This window comes from Lepus europaeus, chromosome 1 (assembly GCF_033115175.1).
Source record: "Lepus europaeus isolate LE1 chromosome 1, mLepTim1.pri, whole genome shotgun sequence".
NCBI lineage: Eukaryota > Metazoa > Chordata > Mammalia > Lagomorpha > Leporidae > Lepus > Lepus europaeus.
The window spans coordinates 78,021,407-78,041,630 of NC_084827.1; the positions used below are offsets into that span (position 1 = coordinate 78,021,407).

A 20,224-nucleotide genomic window follows, 5' to 3' on the forward strand; every position below is an offset into this window, starting at 1 on the left:
AAAAATGCTTTTTATTCCCAGGATTTCTAGAAATGTGGCATCTAAATTGACATGATTTTATTACTTGAGGTCTGAGTTAGTTTTCTAAAGTTATATCTGTTTATTTAAGATTCATAATGCAGCAGTTTTGTAGAGACAAAGTCCACAATTTGTACAATTTGGTGGTTTTAAGTTTATCCACAGAGTGTGCGACCGTCACGACTACACAATTTCACAACATTTTCATCACCCCCAAAAGAAACAGCATCCTCATTAGCAACTGTTCCCCATTGAGTTATTTTTAATGGAAGACAGTCCACTGAGATAAATGGAGCTACTCTAAAGTATTGTAAAACCAGAAAGGGAAGCAGTGCTCTATTAAAATAAAAGTTTCAATGCTAGTTCCTTCATATTCACTGTCATGTCTTAATTTAAAATGATTGCTGCTTAATGTCTTGCTGAATGTGAAGATGTACATGCATGTATAATAGGTTTTTTCAGGATCAGCTTGAATCTTCTGCCACAAGAGGAAAGACTTAGAGATGCAATCTGAAAGAATTGTTATAAAAGAAGAATATAAGAAAGAATGGTTATAAAACTAAGTTTGGAGCTGAGTTTGGAAGCATATCTTCTCTTTCTGTTCATGGTGATTGTTCTTTTCATCTAGATTTAGGGCAGGGAGTGGTTTACAAGTCTTTCAAATAAGCAAGTTATTTTGGGGACTTGTTTATTTTGGGTGGCTTCTTTATGGCTTATGGAGACTGTTAGGGTCCAAGACCATTTGGCGGGTAAACATCATCCTTGGGCCACATTTTGTCTTAGAAAAAGACAATTTTTTTTTTCCATTTGTGCATTTAGGATTCCCTACTCCTCCTCCACCATTCAGGTTTTGGTGGTCTTCAATCTGTTTGTCAGGAAGCTCCCGATTTCCTGACCTAACTAGGAAGTTAACTTGGGTCTTTGGTGATTCCCATTCCCATTAACCATTTTCCAAAACCCAGCAATGGTCCAGGTTGCATTCCTTTCAACGTTGCTTGGGAACTTGAACACAATTCCTAGCAACACCTTCCAGGATTGACAACTCCAGGTCAGCAGCTGTAGTTGAAAATCTCCACCCCTCCTCCTCTGTGGCCTGCAGGTGTATCAGCTATTCTTATTCTATATATGTAATTTGTGAATCATTTGTCATTTTATTTTGTGATTTTTTTTTCTGAGAGGTTTATTTTGTCTGTAGTTTTTAGAGTAGGGTCAAAAGCATCAAAGCCAAAAGCATTATCTGTGTACACTTCTTTGGTTAGTTGGAAACACAGAGGGCTTGAGGTTTCAGCAAATGCCTTGGGAGAAAGAGAAGGGGAATTTTTCAACTACAATTTTGATCATGAATTAGAACTTAAATGAAGTGCTTCATGGTTACCTAAGGACTAAGTATACTTATTAGCTTACTAAGCATTTCTTATGTATTTGGAAGTCATTCTTTTCTGAGAGGGCAACAATAATTGGGGAATATGTTTCCAGCAAGCAAAATGAGTTGTATCTTTCCACAAGCAAGCTTATAATTGGGCTCCTGCAGCCACGCAGCTTCACATATGGTACTTATGAGTCAATTAAAGCACCCTAACAAGCAATTATGGGTTTATTGTTTAATTCAATTTGCACAACACATGCTGTTCCCACTCAAAAGTTGCATATGTGTCAGCCAGCATGTAATTTGATGCATACTTTACTCAAACAGTACTTTTGAAGAATGGGGCCTCCAAATACTGTGCTCCCACACACTGTGCTCTGCACAGGGAGAGATCAAATGCAAGAGGACTTCAAAACCTTTGTGCAAAAATCAAATTCAAAGTAAATGTATTTTGATGCAGAAATATTTTTAAATGCATTCACAGTATTTCATGTTTTCCGTGAACTTTTCAAAGAAATGAAACTTTCTTAATAAATTAAAAATCTTGATGGGCAGGCATTTTCCAAGCAATTACAAGCACTTCTCGGGACGCTCACCTCCCCTATCAGAGGACTGGATTGCAGTCCTGCTTCTTTTCCCAAGTCCACACTCCTGATAATGCAGACCCTGAAAGCAGTGGTAATAGTTCAGAACCTGGGGTCCTGCCACCCATGTGGGAGAGCCTGATTTGTTCCAGGCTCCTGGATTTGTCCCTGTCCAGCCCTGGTGGCTGAGGGCATTTGGGACGTAAACCAGCAAATGGGAGTGTACTTGTGCACGTGCTCTCGCTCTCCCTCTCCCTCGTCCTCTCAAGATGGGTGTTGAAGTGACTATCCTGGGTTATTCAAGTAAACTTTGATCACAATAGTCCAAATAAAATTATGACATTTGGTGTATTATGGAAAGCAAAGGACAGAGATGTGAATATGCCACTGAATTTGAAGATGGAGGAAGGAGTGATGAGCAAGGGATGTAGGCAGTCTCTGGAAGCTAGACAGAGCAAGGGCACAAATTCTTCCCTAGAACCTCCAGGAGCACCAGCCCTGTTGTCACTGATTTTAGATTTATGACCCACAGAACTGTTAAGAGTTCTCATATTTTTGCTGTGAAATCTATGAGCTATCTGGTACACTGGTAACAGGAAGCTAACTGGCATTAAAAAAAAATTGCACAGAGCTTTCCTTATATTAAAATACCAGTAGTGTGGAGCTGTCCAGCAGAGCATCTAAGTGCTTTAGCACCTGACACTCAACTTCTCCCTCCAGGCAGGTAGCCCAATAGTCCCTGCCTTTTACTCCATGGTGAGGTTCAAAGAATCCAGCCTTTCTACTAAGTTGAAGTTAATGAGTCCCTGCCACTTACTAGAAGACAAGTCTGTACATGAGCCAGTCACAGGCTCAGTTCTCCTGGGAGCATCTAGTGGTAAAGCATACATATAGGGGACTTCTGGTTTTTAAAATACTTCGTAGTTTATATTCCTAATTCAATCAGACTGTCCTCTGCATCTTGTGCATCATTGTGACTTCAAGGAAAAGAATAGGCTAAATAACAGTTCAGAAGAGAGAGGGATGTTTTTCAGGGGAAGTCTCTGAAAAGTGTCCCACCAGGGGTGAGTGATGAGAAGAGATTGAAGGATGTAGAAACAGAGCAGAAAGCACATGTGCCATAGCCTGACTTTCCTTGACTTCAGAGTGTTCTAGAGGTGGTGTTTGATTAAGCAGAAGTGCTAAAGGCTTAATGCTCAGGGCTGAGCTTGCATCTCATATGAGACTGCCTGCTTCAAGTCCCAACTCTGCTTCCAATTTAGTTTTCTGCTAATGTTCATCCTGGAGGGCTCCAGGTGGTGGCTCATGTGGGAGACCTGGATTGAATTATGCACTGCTGGCTTTGGCCTGACTCATCCAGCCCTAGCTATTGTGGGAATTTGGGAAGTGAACCAGTAGATAGAAAATATTCATTCATTCTCTCCTTCTCCTTCTCCTTCTCCCTCTCCCTCTCCCTCTCCCTCTCCCTCTCCCTCTCCCTCTCTCTCTCTCTCTCTCTCTCTCTCTCTCCCCCTCTCTCTCTCCTTCCTTCCCTCCCTCCCCTACCCTCCCCTTCCACTACCTCCCTTCCTTTCTTTCTCTTTTTCTCTACTTCTGTTTCTGCCTTTTAACCAAAGTGGAAATATATATATTAAAAAAAAGAATGTGTGCTACATGTCCTGTTTATAACTCTGGGCAAAGACACCTAGGGGGCTACACTTCAGTGTGGCATGGGCCCAGCAGAGGACAGCCCACAGCTGGCACTGACTATAGTCACTTTTCATCACTCTAATGAAGTACTTGAGGCAAATGACTCTATAAAGAAAAAAGATTCAAGTCCAAAACTAGAGAGAGCCTATTTATTCAGGCTCTGGTGATGGCCTCTTGCTGGCAGAACCTCACAGTTTATGAGATAAGGAGAGTGCTCATCTACATCTGTGGTTGTGCCTGCCTATGTCTATGTATATATGGATTCCTTTAAAGGCACCAGGATTTAATCATGGGGGCTCCATTCTAATGGACCAACACAATCTAATCACTTCCCAAAGACCCTAGCTCTACACACTGTAACTGGATTGCATTGCCACACAGTTAGTACCATTATCATAAGACTTTGGAGTTTAAACATCTGTGTGAGTTCAGGAGCCACAGCATATTCCAACTATAGCATCTGACTAGGAAGAAGAGGGGCCATCTTGCCTCCCCAGGAGCTCCCGAGTTTCCTAAACTGGAGAGCATTTCCAGACTTGCCTCATGCCCTGCCCAAGGGACGTATAGCTGGCTCAGGAGAGTCTATCCTAGTTTGAGGCCACTCATCACATGGTCTTGGCAGCCATGGAGATGGAGTACAACCTTGTCAACTTGAGGAGGATATTTCCCCACCAGCCTGAGCTGAAATTGATCATAAGCACTTCAGACTTAGACTCTAACTATGGGTGTCACTAGGGTAAGCCACACCAGGTGATAGCTTCTTAAAAAGCTGCAAGCAACTCCAAGGCCCCTGTGGGCTTCCACAGACCAGATGCCATCCTGGGAGGAGAAGCAGAGATAGCCAAAACAGACACTCTTCATTTACTTGCAAAGAGCTAGTTGAAAGAGAGGGAAAATGAATTAAAATGGTCAGAACTCAGATAGCACTAATTAACAGTTTTACCTTTCCTGATTGCCTAGCAAGAATGGAGCTCTTCAGGAAGACTGTGTCAGTCCATAATGAAATAATTACAGTGGGGGTGGGTGTTTGGCACAGAAATCAAAACACTACTAGTTGTGTCTGCATTGCATATTGAACTGCTTCCTTCCTGTTTGGGTTCACTTGCAATCCAGTTTCCTGCTGATAGGAACAGTGGGTGGCAGCAGATGACAGCTCAAATGCTTGGATTCCTGACACCCATGTGGGAGACCTTGATTGTATTCTGGCATTTAGGGAGTAAAGCAGTGGATGGAAGACTTCTCTGTCTCTTTGCCTCTGGCTCTCTGCCTCTATGTCTCACTCCCTTTTAAAATAAAATCAACAAGTGGTAGATTTTCCCTGAATTATCCTTGCCAAGAGGAGCTGTGGGATGACCTTGATTCCTTTGGGGCCTGCTCTGAGCTTCCACCAGCTGTGATCCTTCCCACCCATGTTGGGTCTTCAATGTGGATAAGAGCCCCAACAGTGGATATGTTCCTCCATGCTGTCTCCTCTCTACCTACTTCCCAGTTATCAGTATCTTGGAATCTCTATCCATGGCCTTTTCTCTGTGCCTGTCCTCTGAGGGAAACTCATTCTTCTTTGTGTATGCCCTGGCCCAAGAAGTGGACCAGGGCTAACCAGTTTGTGAACTAAGCATCAGGAGGCTGACTGTAGTGCCTGCTCATGTCTAAGAAGGCCCCTGTCCTGCGGCAGTAAACCTGGCTGGGTGTGAAAAGGGTAGGTGGCAGGCATGAGATCCCTGGTGCCAAAATCCACCCTGAATGTCAGAGTTGCCCAACCTGGCTTTTTAAGTCATTAAGAATATTTATATGTTGAGACATAGTCAAAGTGGAAGTTCTCTCCTCCCTTCAGAGAAAGGTACCTCCTTCTTTGATGGCCCATTCTTTCTTAGAGATCTTTCATTTAGTTTTTTTTTTTTTTTTCCCAGAGTGTCTTGGCTTTCCATGCCTAAAATACTCTCTCTCATGGGCTTTTCAGCCAGATCTGAATGCCTTAAGGGCTGATTCTGAGGCCAGAGTGCTGTTTAGGACATCTGCCATTCTATGAGTCTGCTGTGTATCCTGCTTCCCATGATGGATCGTTCTCTCCCTTTTTATTCTATCAGTTAGTATTAGCAGACACTAGTCTTGTTTGTGTGACCCCTTTGACTCTTAGACCTATCAGTATGATCAATTGTGAACTGAAATTGATCACTTGGACTAGTGAGATGGCATTGGTACATGCCACCTTGATGGGATTGGATTGGAATCCCTGGGCACATTTCTAACTCCACCATTTGGGGCAAGTCCGATTGAGCATGTCCCAAATTGTACATCTCTTCCCTCTCTTATTCCCACTCTTATATTTAACAGAGATCACTTTTCAGTTACATTTAAACACCTAAGAATAATTGTGTGTTAATTACAAAGTTCAACCAATAGTATTAACTAGAACAACAAAAAAAAATACTAAAAGAGATAAAGTATTAAATTGTACATCAACAGTCCGGACAAGGGCTGATCAAGTCACTGTTTCTCATAGTGCCCATTTCACTTCCACAGGTTTCCCCTTTAAGTGCTCAGTTAGTTGTCACTGATCAGGGAAAACAAATGATATTTGTCTCTTTGGGACTGGCTTAATTCACTCAGCATGATGTTTTCCAGATTCCTTCATTTTGTTGCAAATGACCAGATTTCATTGTTTTTGACTGCTGACATAAGAATGATTTATTACACATTTTAAAATTTCAGTTCTAACTTTTTATTCTTTGAACTTGCGGTTGCGATGTCCTCTTGTGTTCTAACCCTTGCCCCCACACTTGAGGGTAGCCAAGCATAGTCATTCAATTAGCGACCTCACCACACAGGTAGTGTTAGAAGTGTTAGAAATCAGAGGCCTGCACTTTGGCACACTGGGTAAAGTCCCAGCCTATAGTGCTAGCATCCCCTGTGGGCTCTGGTTGGATTCCTGGCTGTTCCACTTCTGATCTAGCTCCCTGCTATGGCCTGGGAAAGCAGTAGAAGATAGCCCAAGTCTTTGTGCCCTTGTACCCACATGGGAGACCCAGAAGAAGCTCCTGGCTCCTGGCTTTGGATCAATGAGCTCTGGCCATTGCGGTCATTTGGGGAGTGAACCAGCAGATGGAAGACCTCTTTTTTCTGTGTTTCTACATTCTCTGTAACTCTGTCTTTCAAATAAATAAAAATAAATCTTTAAGAAAATAAAAAAGAAAGCAAAAGTGGTAGGAAAAAGAAATACAGAATAAATAGCACAAATAGAAAATAAAGTAGACTTACCAAAAAAAAAAAAAAAAAAAAAAAAAAAGAAGAAGAAGAAGGTTATAATCCCTGGCGAAGAGAAAGAAAAAGGCCTTACTGTAACAAGTAGCAAGAGCAGAAAACCAGTGCAAGCCCATCACACTGCTTGTTCCTCCGCACAGGTGCCCCAGTGTTACAAGCCTCTAGCTCGCTCATGCTGTTTTCACTGGACATGTGCTACTCACAATTCATGTGTTGTTCCTTCCAGAAAGATTCCTCTGACTGCCCAATGCCTGAGGCCCCAGTGCTGTGCTCTCGAAGTACCCTTAGTCTTGTAAAATCTTATTGCCATTTTTTTTCCAATCTGTGTGTCCTGGAGTACCAGTGTAGGCCTGACAGATCGAACACATGCTATGAGTGTTTCTGGAAATGGGCAATCGCTTCCCACCCTCTTAGCTCCTTGCTATGCTGAAAGATTGTGCTATACATCTGAAATGTGGCAGCCCACTCTTTAAAAAAAAAAAAAAACTTGTATATTTATTTCTTGTCCCGGTTGCTCCTCTTCCAGTCCAGCAATCTGCTGTGGCCCGGGAAGGCAGTGAAGGATGGCCCAAATGCTTGGGCCCTGCACCAGCATGGGAGACCAGAAGGAAGCACCTGGCTCCTGGCTTCAAATCCGTGCTGCACACTAGCCGTAGCAGCCATTTGGGGGGTGAACCAAAGGAAGGAAGACCTTTTTCTCTGTCTCTGTCTCTGTCTAACTCTGTCTGTCCAAAAAAAAAAAAAAAAAAAAAGTACAGTGACAGACAGACAGAGAGAAAGAGAAAAAGAGAGAGAGAGATTCTCTATCCATGGGTTCGTTCTTCAAGTACCCAAATACCCTCAGGATCCAGTTCTGGGCCACGCTGAAACCAAGAGGGAGCCTAGAACTCGGTCTTGTTCTACTGTGTGGGTGTCAGGGGCCAAGTACAGCAAAGCCCCATCATGCACTGCCTTCCCAGGTGCATTAGCAGGAAGCTGGATCGGAAACAGAGCAACCTGGACTCAAACCTGTGCTCTGATATGGGATGATGGCATTGCAAGCAGTTGCTTAACCTGTACAAAGACACTGGTCCCCAACACAGCCCACTCTCGCAGGACAGCAAACCTTATAGTTTTTCAGCATCTCTATTTCCTGCAAATCACGTCCTCTTGAATGAAATTCTTTTTACTCTTTTCATGATTAGAGCTGAACTCTGGTCAGCGCAAATTCAAGGATGTGGTGTGGGTGTCCTTGGTGAGGGTGATGAGCAGGGGCAGATGTGACATGGCAGGCCCCTTCCTTCTTTGTTCTCCCAGGGAGAACATTATCATTTGTTATAAGGCCAATAGTTCCTGCCCTCTTCATATCCTAATTTTAAAGAAGAGACAGTTATCACAACATGTCTGACTGTCAGAGTTTAGAGGTGATAGCCATGTATTTATGGTGAATAATCATCATTGAAGCCAAAGAGGGCTGCCTGACCACCCCATTTTAACAGTAGTTCTTTTAACAAAGTTCACTATGAGACACAGAATTCTGCTTTGTTTCTTTTGTTAAATTCGCAGATAATTTTACATTTCATGTCAGGGCATTCATTTTCAGGCTGCTAGAATGAAAAGGAATCAAATAACAAGGGAAGCAATTAGTAACTCCTCTCCTGTGCCACCCTCCCCTTTCAGCACCTTTCTTCCCAGGCTCACCTGCATAGGAATTAAGAGAAAAAGGAAGTAGCTGAACTAATCCTGCATGATATGTTCCTTGCTATGTAGTATAAGCAGGCAAAGGTGACCTCAGGCAGGCATCAAGAAGATTATTGAAGGGTTTCAGATAACCCACTTGGCAGGTGACTGCTGCTGAGTGGCTTGATTCAAGCACCTGCTTGTCCATCATTCTCTAACAAGAATACCCGGCTGCTCCTGGCAGCTGCTCTGAGAGCTTCCAGCCCAGAGCTGAAGATGGCTAACTCAAACAATTTCCAGTAATGAGACCCTCCTAGAGCTATTTGCCATAATTTTACCTAGGAGCACCATTTTCCTTTAGCAAAAAACAACAATATCCCAAGTTTTACAAATGAAATTATAATTAAGAATTGCATTGTCACTTCTCTCAGACAGTTCAGTCCAGGTAGAAATATAGGACAGGAAGGGTTAGAAATAAATGTTCTCTCACTTTCCTAATGGATAAATCTTTCCTACTAATATAGTACAGTACTTGAAACACTTCAAAGCACCAAAAGGGAAATCTTTTCTCCAAATTGTGGATTACAAGTGATTTGCTATGATCCAAAGGATCCGGGACTTAGAGTTCAACTAAGCAGGGCTGTCTGCCAGGGAAGTTCTGTATAAGAGCTGATTTTTTCCTGCCTGCACGTTACACCTTTCTTTTCAGAGTAAAGTAACTACTTTCTCCCTCTTAAGCCAGGTTTTCCTGGATTATCACCACTAGGAAAATTACATTATTATACTCCCATCTCTCTCTACCTCCTTGTCACTGCCATTCCTGTGCCCTCCTGGAAGACAGATTATTTTTATGTGTATGTGTATCTGCATATACACAGTACTTTTTTGTAGTTCTTAGTTTCTTATATATATTTTTTGTGTGAAATGAGTGGGTAGGTGAATGGGTGGACAAGTTTTAGTTAGGTCAGTTAAGGCAGGTCTACATAATAATGGTCCAGATATGAAAGCAAGTTTTCATGTCTGAGCCACTGTGGAGGTAGAGAAAGCAACCTTAATAGGATTTATCCTGACCCTAGGGCACAAGCTATTTTTTTCTGTTTATAGTTATCCGTCTTCTGATCAGTAATGAAGTCTAAATTGTTCTAGTAGTCCAAAATCCTTTGCAGTATGCTCCTCAATTTTCTTTGATACTGAAACTGTCAGTAATCCAGCTTTAGCTGAGATACGCAGAGTCCCCGTTTCTGCTGCCCCATCAGCTAGGTTAAGTGGTGGAGTGAGGTGTGAGGATGCCCATGTGGCCGGCATTCTTTTGTGTGAATATTCACTCCCCTCTCTTGAAACTCTTTATTTATCATTGTTAAGGATCTTGATCTTGGTGCTTTTGGAAAGAATTCCTTAGAGACCTTTGACTTGAGTTTCTGATTTTTCCTTGAGTTATGATCTTATGTGATTACATATAAGCCTTACCTTCATAGACACGGTAAAGAACGCGAAGTAGAATCTGAAAATATTATGACAGTGTCCTTGGGAGGACTGGGCAGTTTTGGAAGAGGCCACTGACCTCAATCTTGTAAGTCAAGGAAGATTCTAGTCATACTTCTTAGAGTTCAGAGGCTTTGGAGAAGGGAGGGAGCAAGAATGGAAAATTCTGAGCCAATAACAAAGACAGCTGGATGATAGACTCTTCCTTTATGCCACTTCATGCATGTCCAAAGGCCTTTATTCACGATAATAATGCATAGCTCTCAGAGCTCATGTGTTAACACACCAAGTGCTTAGTTTTGTGCTAAGCATTTCTGCATCAATTTATCAGGTAGTGTATATATTATTAGTCCAACTTTATGGATGGATTATTTGAATCTTAATAGCGTGTATATAATTTTTCCAAGGTAATAGTGAAGAATGGGGAATCACCTTTAGTTCTATTTGATACGAAAGCCTATAACTTTATCAGTATATACAACTCCATTGGCTTTATTCCTCAAGGATTCTCTGATTGAAAGAGATCATATTCCTTTAATGTTGGTCACAAAACTATTCTAGACTATGTATAACTAACATATTGAAAAATATATTTCACTCATGAGTTCTTCAGTGGAAGGTACCCCTGGAATGTGCTATACCCCTGTCTACTCTGCTCCACATTTACTATAAAAAAATCTGTTTTAATTTTCTTTGTATATTTTATTCCCTCTGATGACTTTCCAGTCCTGCAGCCTTATACTTTGCTCTTTCTTCTTTATTTGTCTACCTTCTAGCAGAGCTCAATACACACTTGTTCAATAAATATTTAGTAAAGAAACGATTCCGTTTATACTAGACCACTTCCAAGAAAGAAATTATTTCATTTAATTTGTTCATGTTATCATTTCTAGTTCTTCTTTTCACAGGTGAAAAGAAGTAAAAAATCTTGAACTTGAAGAATCTGAAAAGCCATAATTCCCTTTCTAAACCAATGAGAGCACAGCCCATAGTTTTTTAGTTGCTGTTCAACCTTGGATTACCAATAGTTGTACTGTGATCCTCAGGCAACTACGAGTGTCATAAAATTTTATGTTTCAACTCTTCATTCATTCTGTGTCCTGGAGAGACCTTGAAAGTCTCTACTAGATTATGCTACTGTAACACCTTGTACAGGACTGATAGATTTTTGCTCTACACAGCTTGTTAATGCAGTGAATGTGTTTAGTTCATATCTGATCTATTGGTTGACTAATAATGATTATAAATGTAACATCAGAATCAGGTGAAAATTTAACCAAGATTTTCCTTTCAGATACTGAGGTTGGCCAGGAACAAATGTATCATGGGAGTAGAATGTGCATGTGCATACTTGCTTGAATCATTATCAACTTTCATTTAAAATGAAATAATAATAACAATAATATGGCTGAGAACATTTAGTAAATCATAGCATATATAAAACATTGTTTTAAGAATTCTCAGTAGTCTGTTACAGGTGATTGTATTATACCCATTTTATTTTATTTTAATAAAGATTTATTTATTTATTTGAAAGTCAGAGTTACACATAGAGAGGAGAAGCAGAAGTAGAGAGAGAGAGAGAGAGAGAGGACTTCCATCTTCTGGTTCACTCCCCAGTTGGGCACAACAGCCAGAGCTGTGGCGATCCAAAGCCAGGAGCCAGGAGCCAGGAGCTTCTTCCAGGTCTCCCACTTGGGTGCAGCGGCCCAAGGACCTGGGCCATCTTCTTACTGCTTTCCCAGGCCATAGCAGAAAGAAAGCTGGATCAGAAGTGGAGCAGCCAGGTCTCGAACTGGCGCGCATATGGGATGCCAGCACTTCAGGCCAGGCGTTAACCCGCTGTGCCACAGTGCCGGCTATTTATTATACCCATTTTAATATGATATATTTTCGTTTGTGTAATTACCAATGTTTACAGTTGGAATTTTTTTTAATATTTTATTTATTTGAGAAATAGAATTACAGACAGTGAGAGGCAGAGGTAGAGAGGACGATCTTCCATCCACTGGTTCACTCTCCAAATGGCTGCAACTGCTGGAGCAGCACCCATCTGAAGCCAGGAGCCAGGAGCTTCTTCCCAGTCTCCCACGCAGGTGTAGGGGCCCAATGAATTGGGCCATCTTCCACTACTTTTCCAGGACATAGCGGAGAGCTGGATCAAAGTGAAGCAGCCAGGACTTAGAACCAGCGCCCATGTGGGATGCTGGTGCCACATGCTGAGGATTAACCCACTGCACCACAGCCCCAGCCCCATACAGTGGTAACTTGCAGTGATTGCCATTTGGATATAATATCTGGGAATTCCACCATGTGCTCTAGATATTCTTTCTTAATTTCTTATGCTTCTTTCATTAATTCATAAAAGCCAAATATGGATTTTGTAAATCTATTCTAATTTAGAGAGTTTGTAGAACTTCAAGATTATCATTGATTTTCTTGTTTGTTTTCATAGCTTTCAAATTGTAAACTTATTCAAAAGAAATTATGGAAAATGAGTGCAATATTTTAAAAGTAATTTGTTATTGAAATACATCTGTATATATTTAGAAGTTTAAATTTGAAAGAGTAATGCTTTTATACAAGTATTTATAATTCCATTACATGTTATTTACTGCACTGTTATCTTGGGGAAAAATACTTGGCAAGATAAAAGTTCTCTAAATTGACTCCAAATTAGTTATCTAAACATGCAATTCAAATAACGTTTTCTTGCACCCTACTTAAGATAATGCAGTTTGCTGTATTCAATCACAAATGGCTGCAATATTCCCAACAAAGAAAATGCAAGTGATGTTGGCTTGATTTGTGATAGATTTCATTCCTAGGATGTTGATTTAAAATATATATATATAAATAATCAAAATGGATGAATAGCTCCACCTGTCACAGAGCAGATATACAAACTAGAAAGTATTGTGTGTGTGCACATTGTCATCTTAGCTAATCCCTTAGCTCTGAATTTTCTAAAAAAAAGGTAGATTTATGCTATTTAGATACACTTGTTCTCCACTGTTCTCAAAATAAAGAAATAAATACAGAATATAAGAAGAATGGGCAACAAAAGGGAGATGTCATGTGCACTTTGCCTGTATTGAAGGGGTTTCTGTGAGAAGTTCTTAATACTCATCCTCTACTATGTTCATTTTATTTCTTGTCACAAGGTGAATGTTAAAGAATTGAAATAAAAATAATCCTAAACAGGTTACTTTAGGATAATAAACTCATCAAATATCTATTAACACACACCAAGTCCAGTGGAATCATGCCAAATATGGGTGTCAATATGCAGGCTCAGAGTCCCACAGAATGCTTGAAGGCAAAAATATTCCTGTAATGCTTGCCCACAGTTGCAAATACAGAGATCTGCAGTGATGCAGGGAAGTCTGTGTGTTTTCTTAGACATCAAGTTAGGAATCAGTTAAAAGAATGATTCTCAATGGGTGTGACTTTTTTTCAAGGGATATTTTGTAATATTTGGAAACATTTTTTTTCTTGTCACACCAATGAAGGTGTGCATACTTCTGGCATATATGGGTAAGAGGTCAGCGATGCCATTAATTATCCTAACATATCTAAGACTCACTGACACACTCACAAAAATTGTCCTATCTAACATTTCAGTAGTACCTAGGTTGAGACACGTTGGTCCAGAAAATATGGAGATGCAACTTAGAGAGTTTGTAAGAAATCAAGGAGAATTAAAAAATGTACCAAAGTATCATATACTCATAATCAAATAAAATAAATGGCATTGATAAATAAATACATATCCTCAAGAGCTAGTGCATAAATAAGACAAAATTCATAAATGTTTAACCTTGATATTATTAGATATTTTATGATATGATTACAGATATCCCAGCAGAAAATGTGTGTGAGAGAAACCTTGAAAACTTATAGAACCCTCAGGATATTTCTAACAGAAATTACCTGGATGGATTATGCCTGTCCTTATGAACAAAATCATTTCAAAAAGTTAATTGATCCTTAAAAAGTAAGAAGGACAAAAGAGTTTATAGATATGGAACATTTCTTTTTAAATATTGATTGTAATGCAAACACAGAAGTACTTCCATAAGTGTTATGTAAACAAGTAAAAACTGTCAAATTTAGGAAGAGTCTGTAAGATTTCTTTAGGTACTTAGGTTCTTTTTACTTTGTCCTCATCTTGCCTACTTTTGTAGATTCTCTTTGTAGTTTTTTTTTTTGTTTTTTTTTTTTTAATTTTTGACAGGCAGAGTGGACAGTGAGAGAGAGAGATAGAGAGAAAGGTCTTCCTTTTTGCCGTTGGTTCACCCTCCAATGGCCGCCGCGGTAGCGCGCTGCGGCCGGTGCACCGCGCTGTTCTGATGGCAGGAGCCAGGTGCTTATCCTGGTCTCCCATGGGTTGCAGGGCCCAAGAACTTGGGCCATCCTCCACTGCACTCCCTGGCCACAGCAGAGAGCTGGCCTGGAAGAGGGGCAACCGGGACAGGATCGGTGCCCCGACTGGGACTAGAACCCGGTGTGTCGGCGCCGCAAGGCGGAGGATTAGCCTAGTGAGCCGCGGCGCCGGCCTCTTTGTAGTTTTATATCATCTCTAGAGATCAGATACTCATAAGCAGGAAGTGCAATTAAACTACTGGACGTTATTTTGATTGCTGTCAATGTAGGTTTTGGATTAATAATGAAACCAAATTAAATCCTCAAATTCCTCCAATGGTAACAATAAAAATATAATTTCCAGGGAGCAATAAGGTTAGCTGTTTAGAACACCACATCCGATCAAAATAAAAACCAAATTTTCAAACACAGGAGAGTTCTGCTATTTTGTCAAAGAACTAGAAACTGACTGATTTCATCAAAATAATAACAAAAAGAGTTTGTACCTTTTTTGTTTTGTTTTTTTTAGCTGTTTCATGCATCTCTGATGATAACCAGCCTGCAGAAATGACAAAATGCCTCAAGCAGACACATGGCATGCCTGCCCTTGTCCAAGAATGTACCGTCCCGTGTCGAGAAGACTGCACGTTCACTGTTTGGTCCAAGTTTACACCCTGCTCCCTGAATTGCGAAGCCACACAAAGTAGGCGTCGACAGCTCACAGGTAGGATGCACCTGTCATTCGTTAGCTACAAACAGCTACACATGCCTGAATCTGGTAGGTAGAATATAAGCTCCAAAATCTGGAATTTGAGTCAAGTCTCTCCCTCTACCCACATTCCCCAATACATATGCTCAATAACTAGTGCATTGCCTTGCACATCATATGCCCTTGATGTAAAGAAAAGAGTACAGATCTGTGCCTCCTCACATGGGGCACCAAGATATCAGGAAAAGGGGTGCAGAATACGAACTCGCAGCCAGACTGAATTTATTCAGAGAAAATAAATCCACATAAGTCAACGAACTGCCATCATGGTCATAGACTGAACACTTGGAAGAGGACTCCACCCCACAGGCTGGGCCCTTTTATATCTTAGGTGGGTTAGGAGTGAGGGGGAGCAGCAGGCAGAGGTGAGCTTCTCCATACTGGTTCTTCAGGTTTGACCCACTGGTTTCCAAACCTGGGGAAGAATGCAGGGGCTGGGGTGGGGAACAATATACATGTGAGGTGGAACTGAGCTCTTGAAAGAAGGCAGGGATAACCAGAAACCTCAAATGCCCAGGGCTTATGGCCTTATTCCAACACTTAAGTTAAAACTTGGAAAATGAAGGAAAGACATGAGCCATTTTATGGTTAAAAAGTTCTTCTCTGTTTAATTTATAATCTCTGTAGTCATAAAATGCACTTTGTTCATCAGCTTCTTTCGTGTAGTTAATGGCAAAGTCTCTGGTGTTTTATCAGGCCAAGATCTCAGCAAGATTGAAAGTAATCATTGATTTGGAAAGAATATCAAAGGCGGATCTAATCCATATTATTGCCACTGCCTTGTGGGCAGTTGGACATGATAAAAGTTTATCAGTGTAAGGCAAACATCCATTACATGTATATAATTGCGTATACACTTATGTATATATTCTATTTCAGTGGTATGTTATTAATTATTGATTCTGTTTGATTCTGAAAAAAAGTATTAGAATTCAAAATAACAGATAATTTAATTGAAGTCCTAGAGAAATCTTTGCCTTCAATATACAAATAATTGATAGACTAGTTTCCTTTACTACTTTTCTGGAAAAATCTACTACAACTTCTCTTAAATGAATGTTTACTTGTATATGTAGAAAACATAATTCAGGGAATAGAATACTAAGCTAAAAATGTCACAGTAATCATTGATATAATAAAATTGGTGTTGACATTGAAGAATTAGGCATAGAAGGCCATTTGTTGACTTGAATAGTTCAAGTGCTGGTTCTCTGGGTTTCAAGGCCTCTTTGAATGCATTATTTACCTGATCATATTTTGGGTTTAACTCACTATCCTGGATTAATTTTATTGACTAGAGCCCTTCACAGCATTCATCCACACAAACTGGGAGCTCAATTATAAGTGTAGTTAGCAGAAATGTATAATCACAAATAGAAACATCAAATAAGATAACACTCTCTCTTCCACAAATACGTGTGCATATGAACAGAGTTTAAAGAGCTTGTGGAACTTATGCATGTCCTTTTAACTCCAAGTTCAAAGGCCAATGTGGTGAAACTTTGTAAAAAAAATACATATGTATAGATAGATGCATGGATAGATGGACAGATAGATAGATAATGTGCCAGAAGCCGTTATCCGAACAAATCTTTGTATCTTTGAGTTGAGAGAGAATTTGCTTTAAAGGAAACATCAGCTTAATTTGAAGCCAATTCTTTTCTTTCTCCTGGTTTGCTAATGATATTTTGCAGGTGCAAAAGGATAATGAAAAATATGGAATATTCTAGGATATTTATTCATTTTACAACCAGCATGGTTTGTGTTCTGAAGTGTTAAAACTTCAATGAATTTGAGTTTTACTTATAATACACTCTTTTTATATAAATATTGAAAAATAGTTAAACTCTTTTGAATACTCTACCTTAAGAATTCTAATACTAAAAGACTAAAATTTCTTTTTGAAATTCCTATCTTAGGCGATTTTTTGTGCCTAATTGATCTTTGTGTGTTTTCATGGGAATACAGTAGTTAAAGAAATCATTCAAAGGAATCATTTAGTATCACTGTTGAAAGAAAAACTAGCAGTTAATTGAAATATTGATATTTTTCAGGGTTTATTTTTGTTGTGAAATCAATACTTGTATTTTGATATCTCTTCTGTAATTTGGTAGCAAATGAAAAAAAAACCTCAAGCATGAATAGTAGTAAAAGCCGTGGATTCAGGCCCCAAAGCAAAGTGATTCTTTCTCTCTTTCACACACCAACACACACACACACACATATACACACAGAATTGAGAGAGAGAGAGAGAGAGAGAGAGAGAGAGAGAGATTGAATATGGGGCCTTCTAGAGTATATTTTTCTCTTTTAGCAGAAACTTTAATTCACTATTTGGGGGTATACCATGTGTTGTACTGTTGTACCTTCTCTTGACTGATGTTGTAGGCTGAGTGGTGACTAAAGCAGGTGTTTTTACAGTACTATAAATATTCAATTAATTATGCAGAAAGGCTGCCATTTGGTAGAAAAGTCTGCCCCTTTTTTAATTTTAATTTTTAATTAGTTTTTAACAAATTCAATGTGATTTGCACATACAATTCTAAGAACATAATGATGTTCCCTTCCCCTTCCACCTTCCCTTCCTCTCTCTTCCTCCTACCTTGCTTCCTTGCTTTCTTTCTTTTTTCTTTTTTTGTTTATGAGACAACCTATTTTAAATTTACATTATGGTAAAAAGGCTTAATACTTCACTAAATAGGAATTTTAACAAGTAAAAATGAAAAAAGACCCTAGTTTAGTAGGAATACAGACAAAAATTATAAACATAATTGAATGGAAAAATGACCATCTAACCCATATACAATAAATTTTAAAGTGATCACAGATCATTAAAACTGTAGTAGTATAACATTCTTAGCCATTGGTTTGACAAAGGTATATATGAGTTTTACAAAACTATATTTGCAGCAATGCTTACAGACTTAGACATTTCTTTCTTTTTTATTTTTTGTTTGTTTTTAAAATGTTAGTTCCCACATATAAGAGAGCTATGCGGTTTGTGTCTTTCTGGGTCCAGCTTATTCCAGATCTGCCTATTTGTAAACTTGAAATTTTTATACACACACACACACACACGTAGGTTTATGTTAAAACAGCTAGATAATTAGTACACACTCTAATTTAAAGAGGAAAATGTCTTTAGACCTATACTAGGAATTGAATTTTTAGTACTAGATGTTTTGAAATCCAAAGATTGCTACTAATTTTGATGATAATGTAGTCCCAATAAAAGGCTGATGATTGCTTGCTTCTTATTGTGAGAAGTGTTTCTGCAGTAAGTAACTTGTAATCCTCGTTCAAACAGTGCTGCCATGTAATTAAGAAGACTCTCACAAATGTAGACACAAGTATTTGCATAAAGTATTTGTTCTGGTTCTTTTAAATGAATATTTTCTTTCTTTTTATCCCAGACTCTTCCTGCATTTCCCTCCCACTTCACCTCTTTCTCCTCTCCTCTCTCCTTTCCTCCTCCTCCTTTCTTTCCTTCATTCCATCCTTTATTTTTTTTATTTTTCTTCTGTATCTCCTTTTTTTTTTTTTACAAATTCCTTTTCTCATTGGTTACCATGTACAAGTCTTATGCCTAAGCATTGTCACATGGGAATGGATAGACATGATTCTAATTTAACAGTTTATAGTATGATTGCTGATGTGGCAAGATTTTTGCTATAGATAATTCCAGACAATTACAATATAGCATCTACTATAGTAGCTGTTGTATTGGGTGCTGCATTTGTTTCTTATAGATGTATTACAAATCACCATACAACTAGCTTAAAATAACAAATTTATTATTTTACAGTTTTATAAGTCTGAAATCTGACATGGCTTTCAGAGAGCTAAAGACAAGATGTTGACAGGGCTTCCTTCCTTCCTTGAGACTCCAGGGACAGTTTGTTTCCTTTGGTTTTCAAACTCATAGAGGCTGCCAACATTCTTTGCTTTAGGGTCTTCCTCCCTTCCTCTATCTTCAAAGCCAGTAACATTGCACCTCTCTGGTCAGTATTCTGTAGTTAAATTCCCTGAGATCCTCTACTCAGCCCGGAAGAGTTCCCTGAGCTTAAGGAGCCTTATGATTAGTTGAATCTAAACAGATAATCCACAATTATCTCTACCTCTCAAGGGCCATACTTTTGGTCACGTCTGCGAAGTCTATTTTGCAAAATATTGTAACATATTGAAGGTTTCAAGTATTAAAATGTGGATGTCCTTGAAGGGTTATTATTTTGCCTACACAAGATATCAGTTTAAAAGAGCCTCTCCTTCTAAGCTGAGTTGCAGAGTGTGTCCAAGAACAGATTTCTTGAGGAAGAAGTCTGTTACTTTGAATCTGAAGAACAAGTAGTCTTTAAAGTAAAAGGGGAGGATAGAATTGATGGAAATTTCTGGACTGACACTTCATAAAGCCAAGTGAGTAATTTCCAGGAACTGGAAGGTGCTCAGTAGAACCGGAGTGTATTGTGCTGGAGGTAGAGTGGTGCAGTGTAAGCAGAAGGTGGATGCTAGAGGGCTCAGTTCCTTTGAGGCCTTGACAACCATGATAAGGAGTCTGGGCTTCATTCTGTTAACTGTGATGGGGCATGGATGACTACCAAGAGTGATGCTGTCACATTTACCTCTTAGATAGCCATCTCTGACTACAGTAAGTGAAAAAGATCGAAAAGAGTGAGGTACAGTAGCAACAAGACCTTGCAGGAAGCTATAGTAGTTATTAAAGTGTGATTTGTAGGTGTATCAGTTAGAATTTAATACAGTGGACTGATTCAAGACATATTTAAGCATTTGAGTTGATTACTCTTGGTCGTTAATCAGATGTAAATGTTCCATTAGAATGATTTAAGTATAGCATTCCAATTTTTGGGTCGGTCATGTTGGTAGAATTGGGAAATATACAGAAAAAAAAAGATTATAGGGGGAAGAATGTATTAGTTTGGGTTTTGCCACAGTGAACTCAATGAGTTCTTTAGGTGCAGAACCCAGTGTGTGGCCTAGGTGCTTCATAAAGAAATCTTGGATAAAGATAATAAT

The 20,224-nt window shown here is 39.4% G+C and overlaps 1 protein-coding gene across 1 annotated transcript in view; it reads left to right on the forward strand.

Moving 5' to 3' along the window:
* THSD7B (thrombospondin type 1 domain containing 7B) overlaps nt 1–20,224 on the forward strand; it is an 864,031-nt gene that overhangs the window by 581,652 nt on the left and 262,155 nt on the right. The window contains exon 12 of the mRNA XM_062199372.1: nt 14,954–15,148. Coding sequence (XP_062055356.1) covers nt 14,954–15,148 — 195 coding nt within the window. The remainder of the gene's footprint in view (nt 1–14,953; nt 15,149–20,224) is intronic.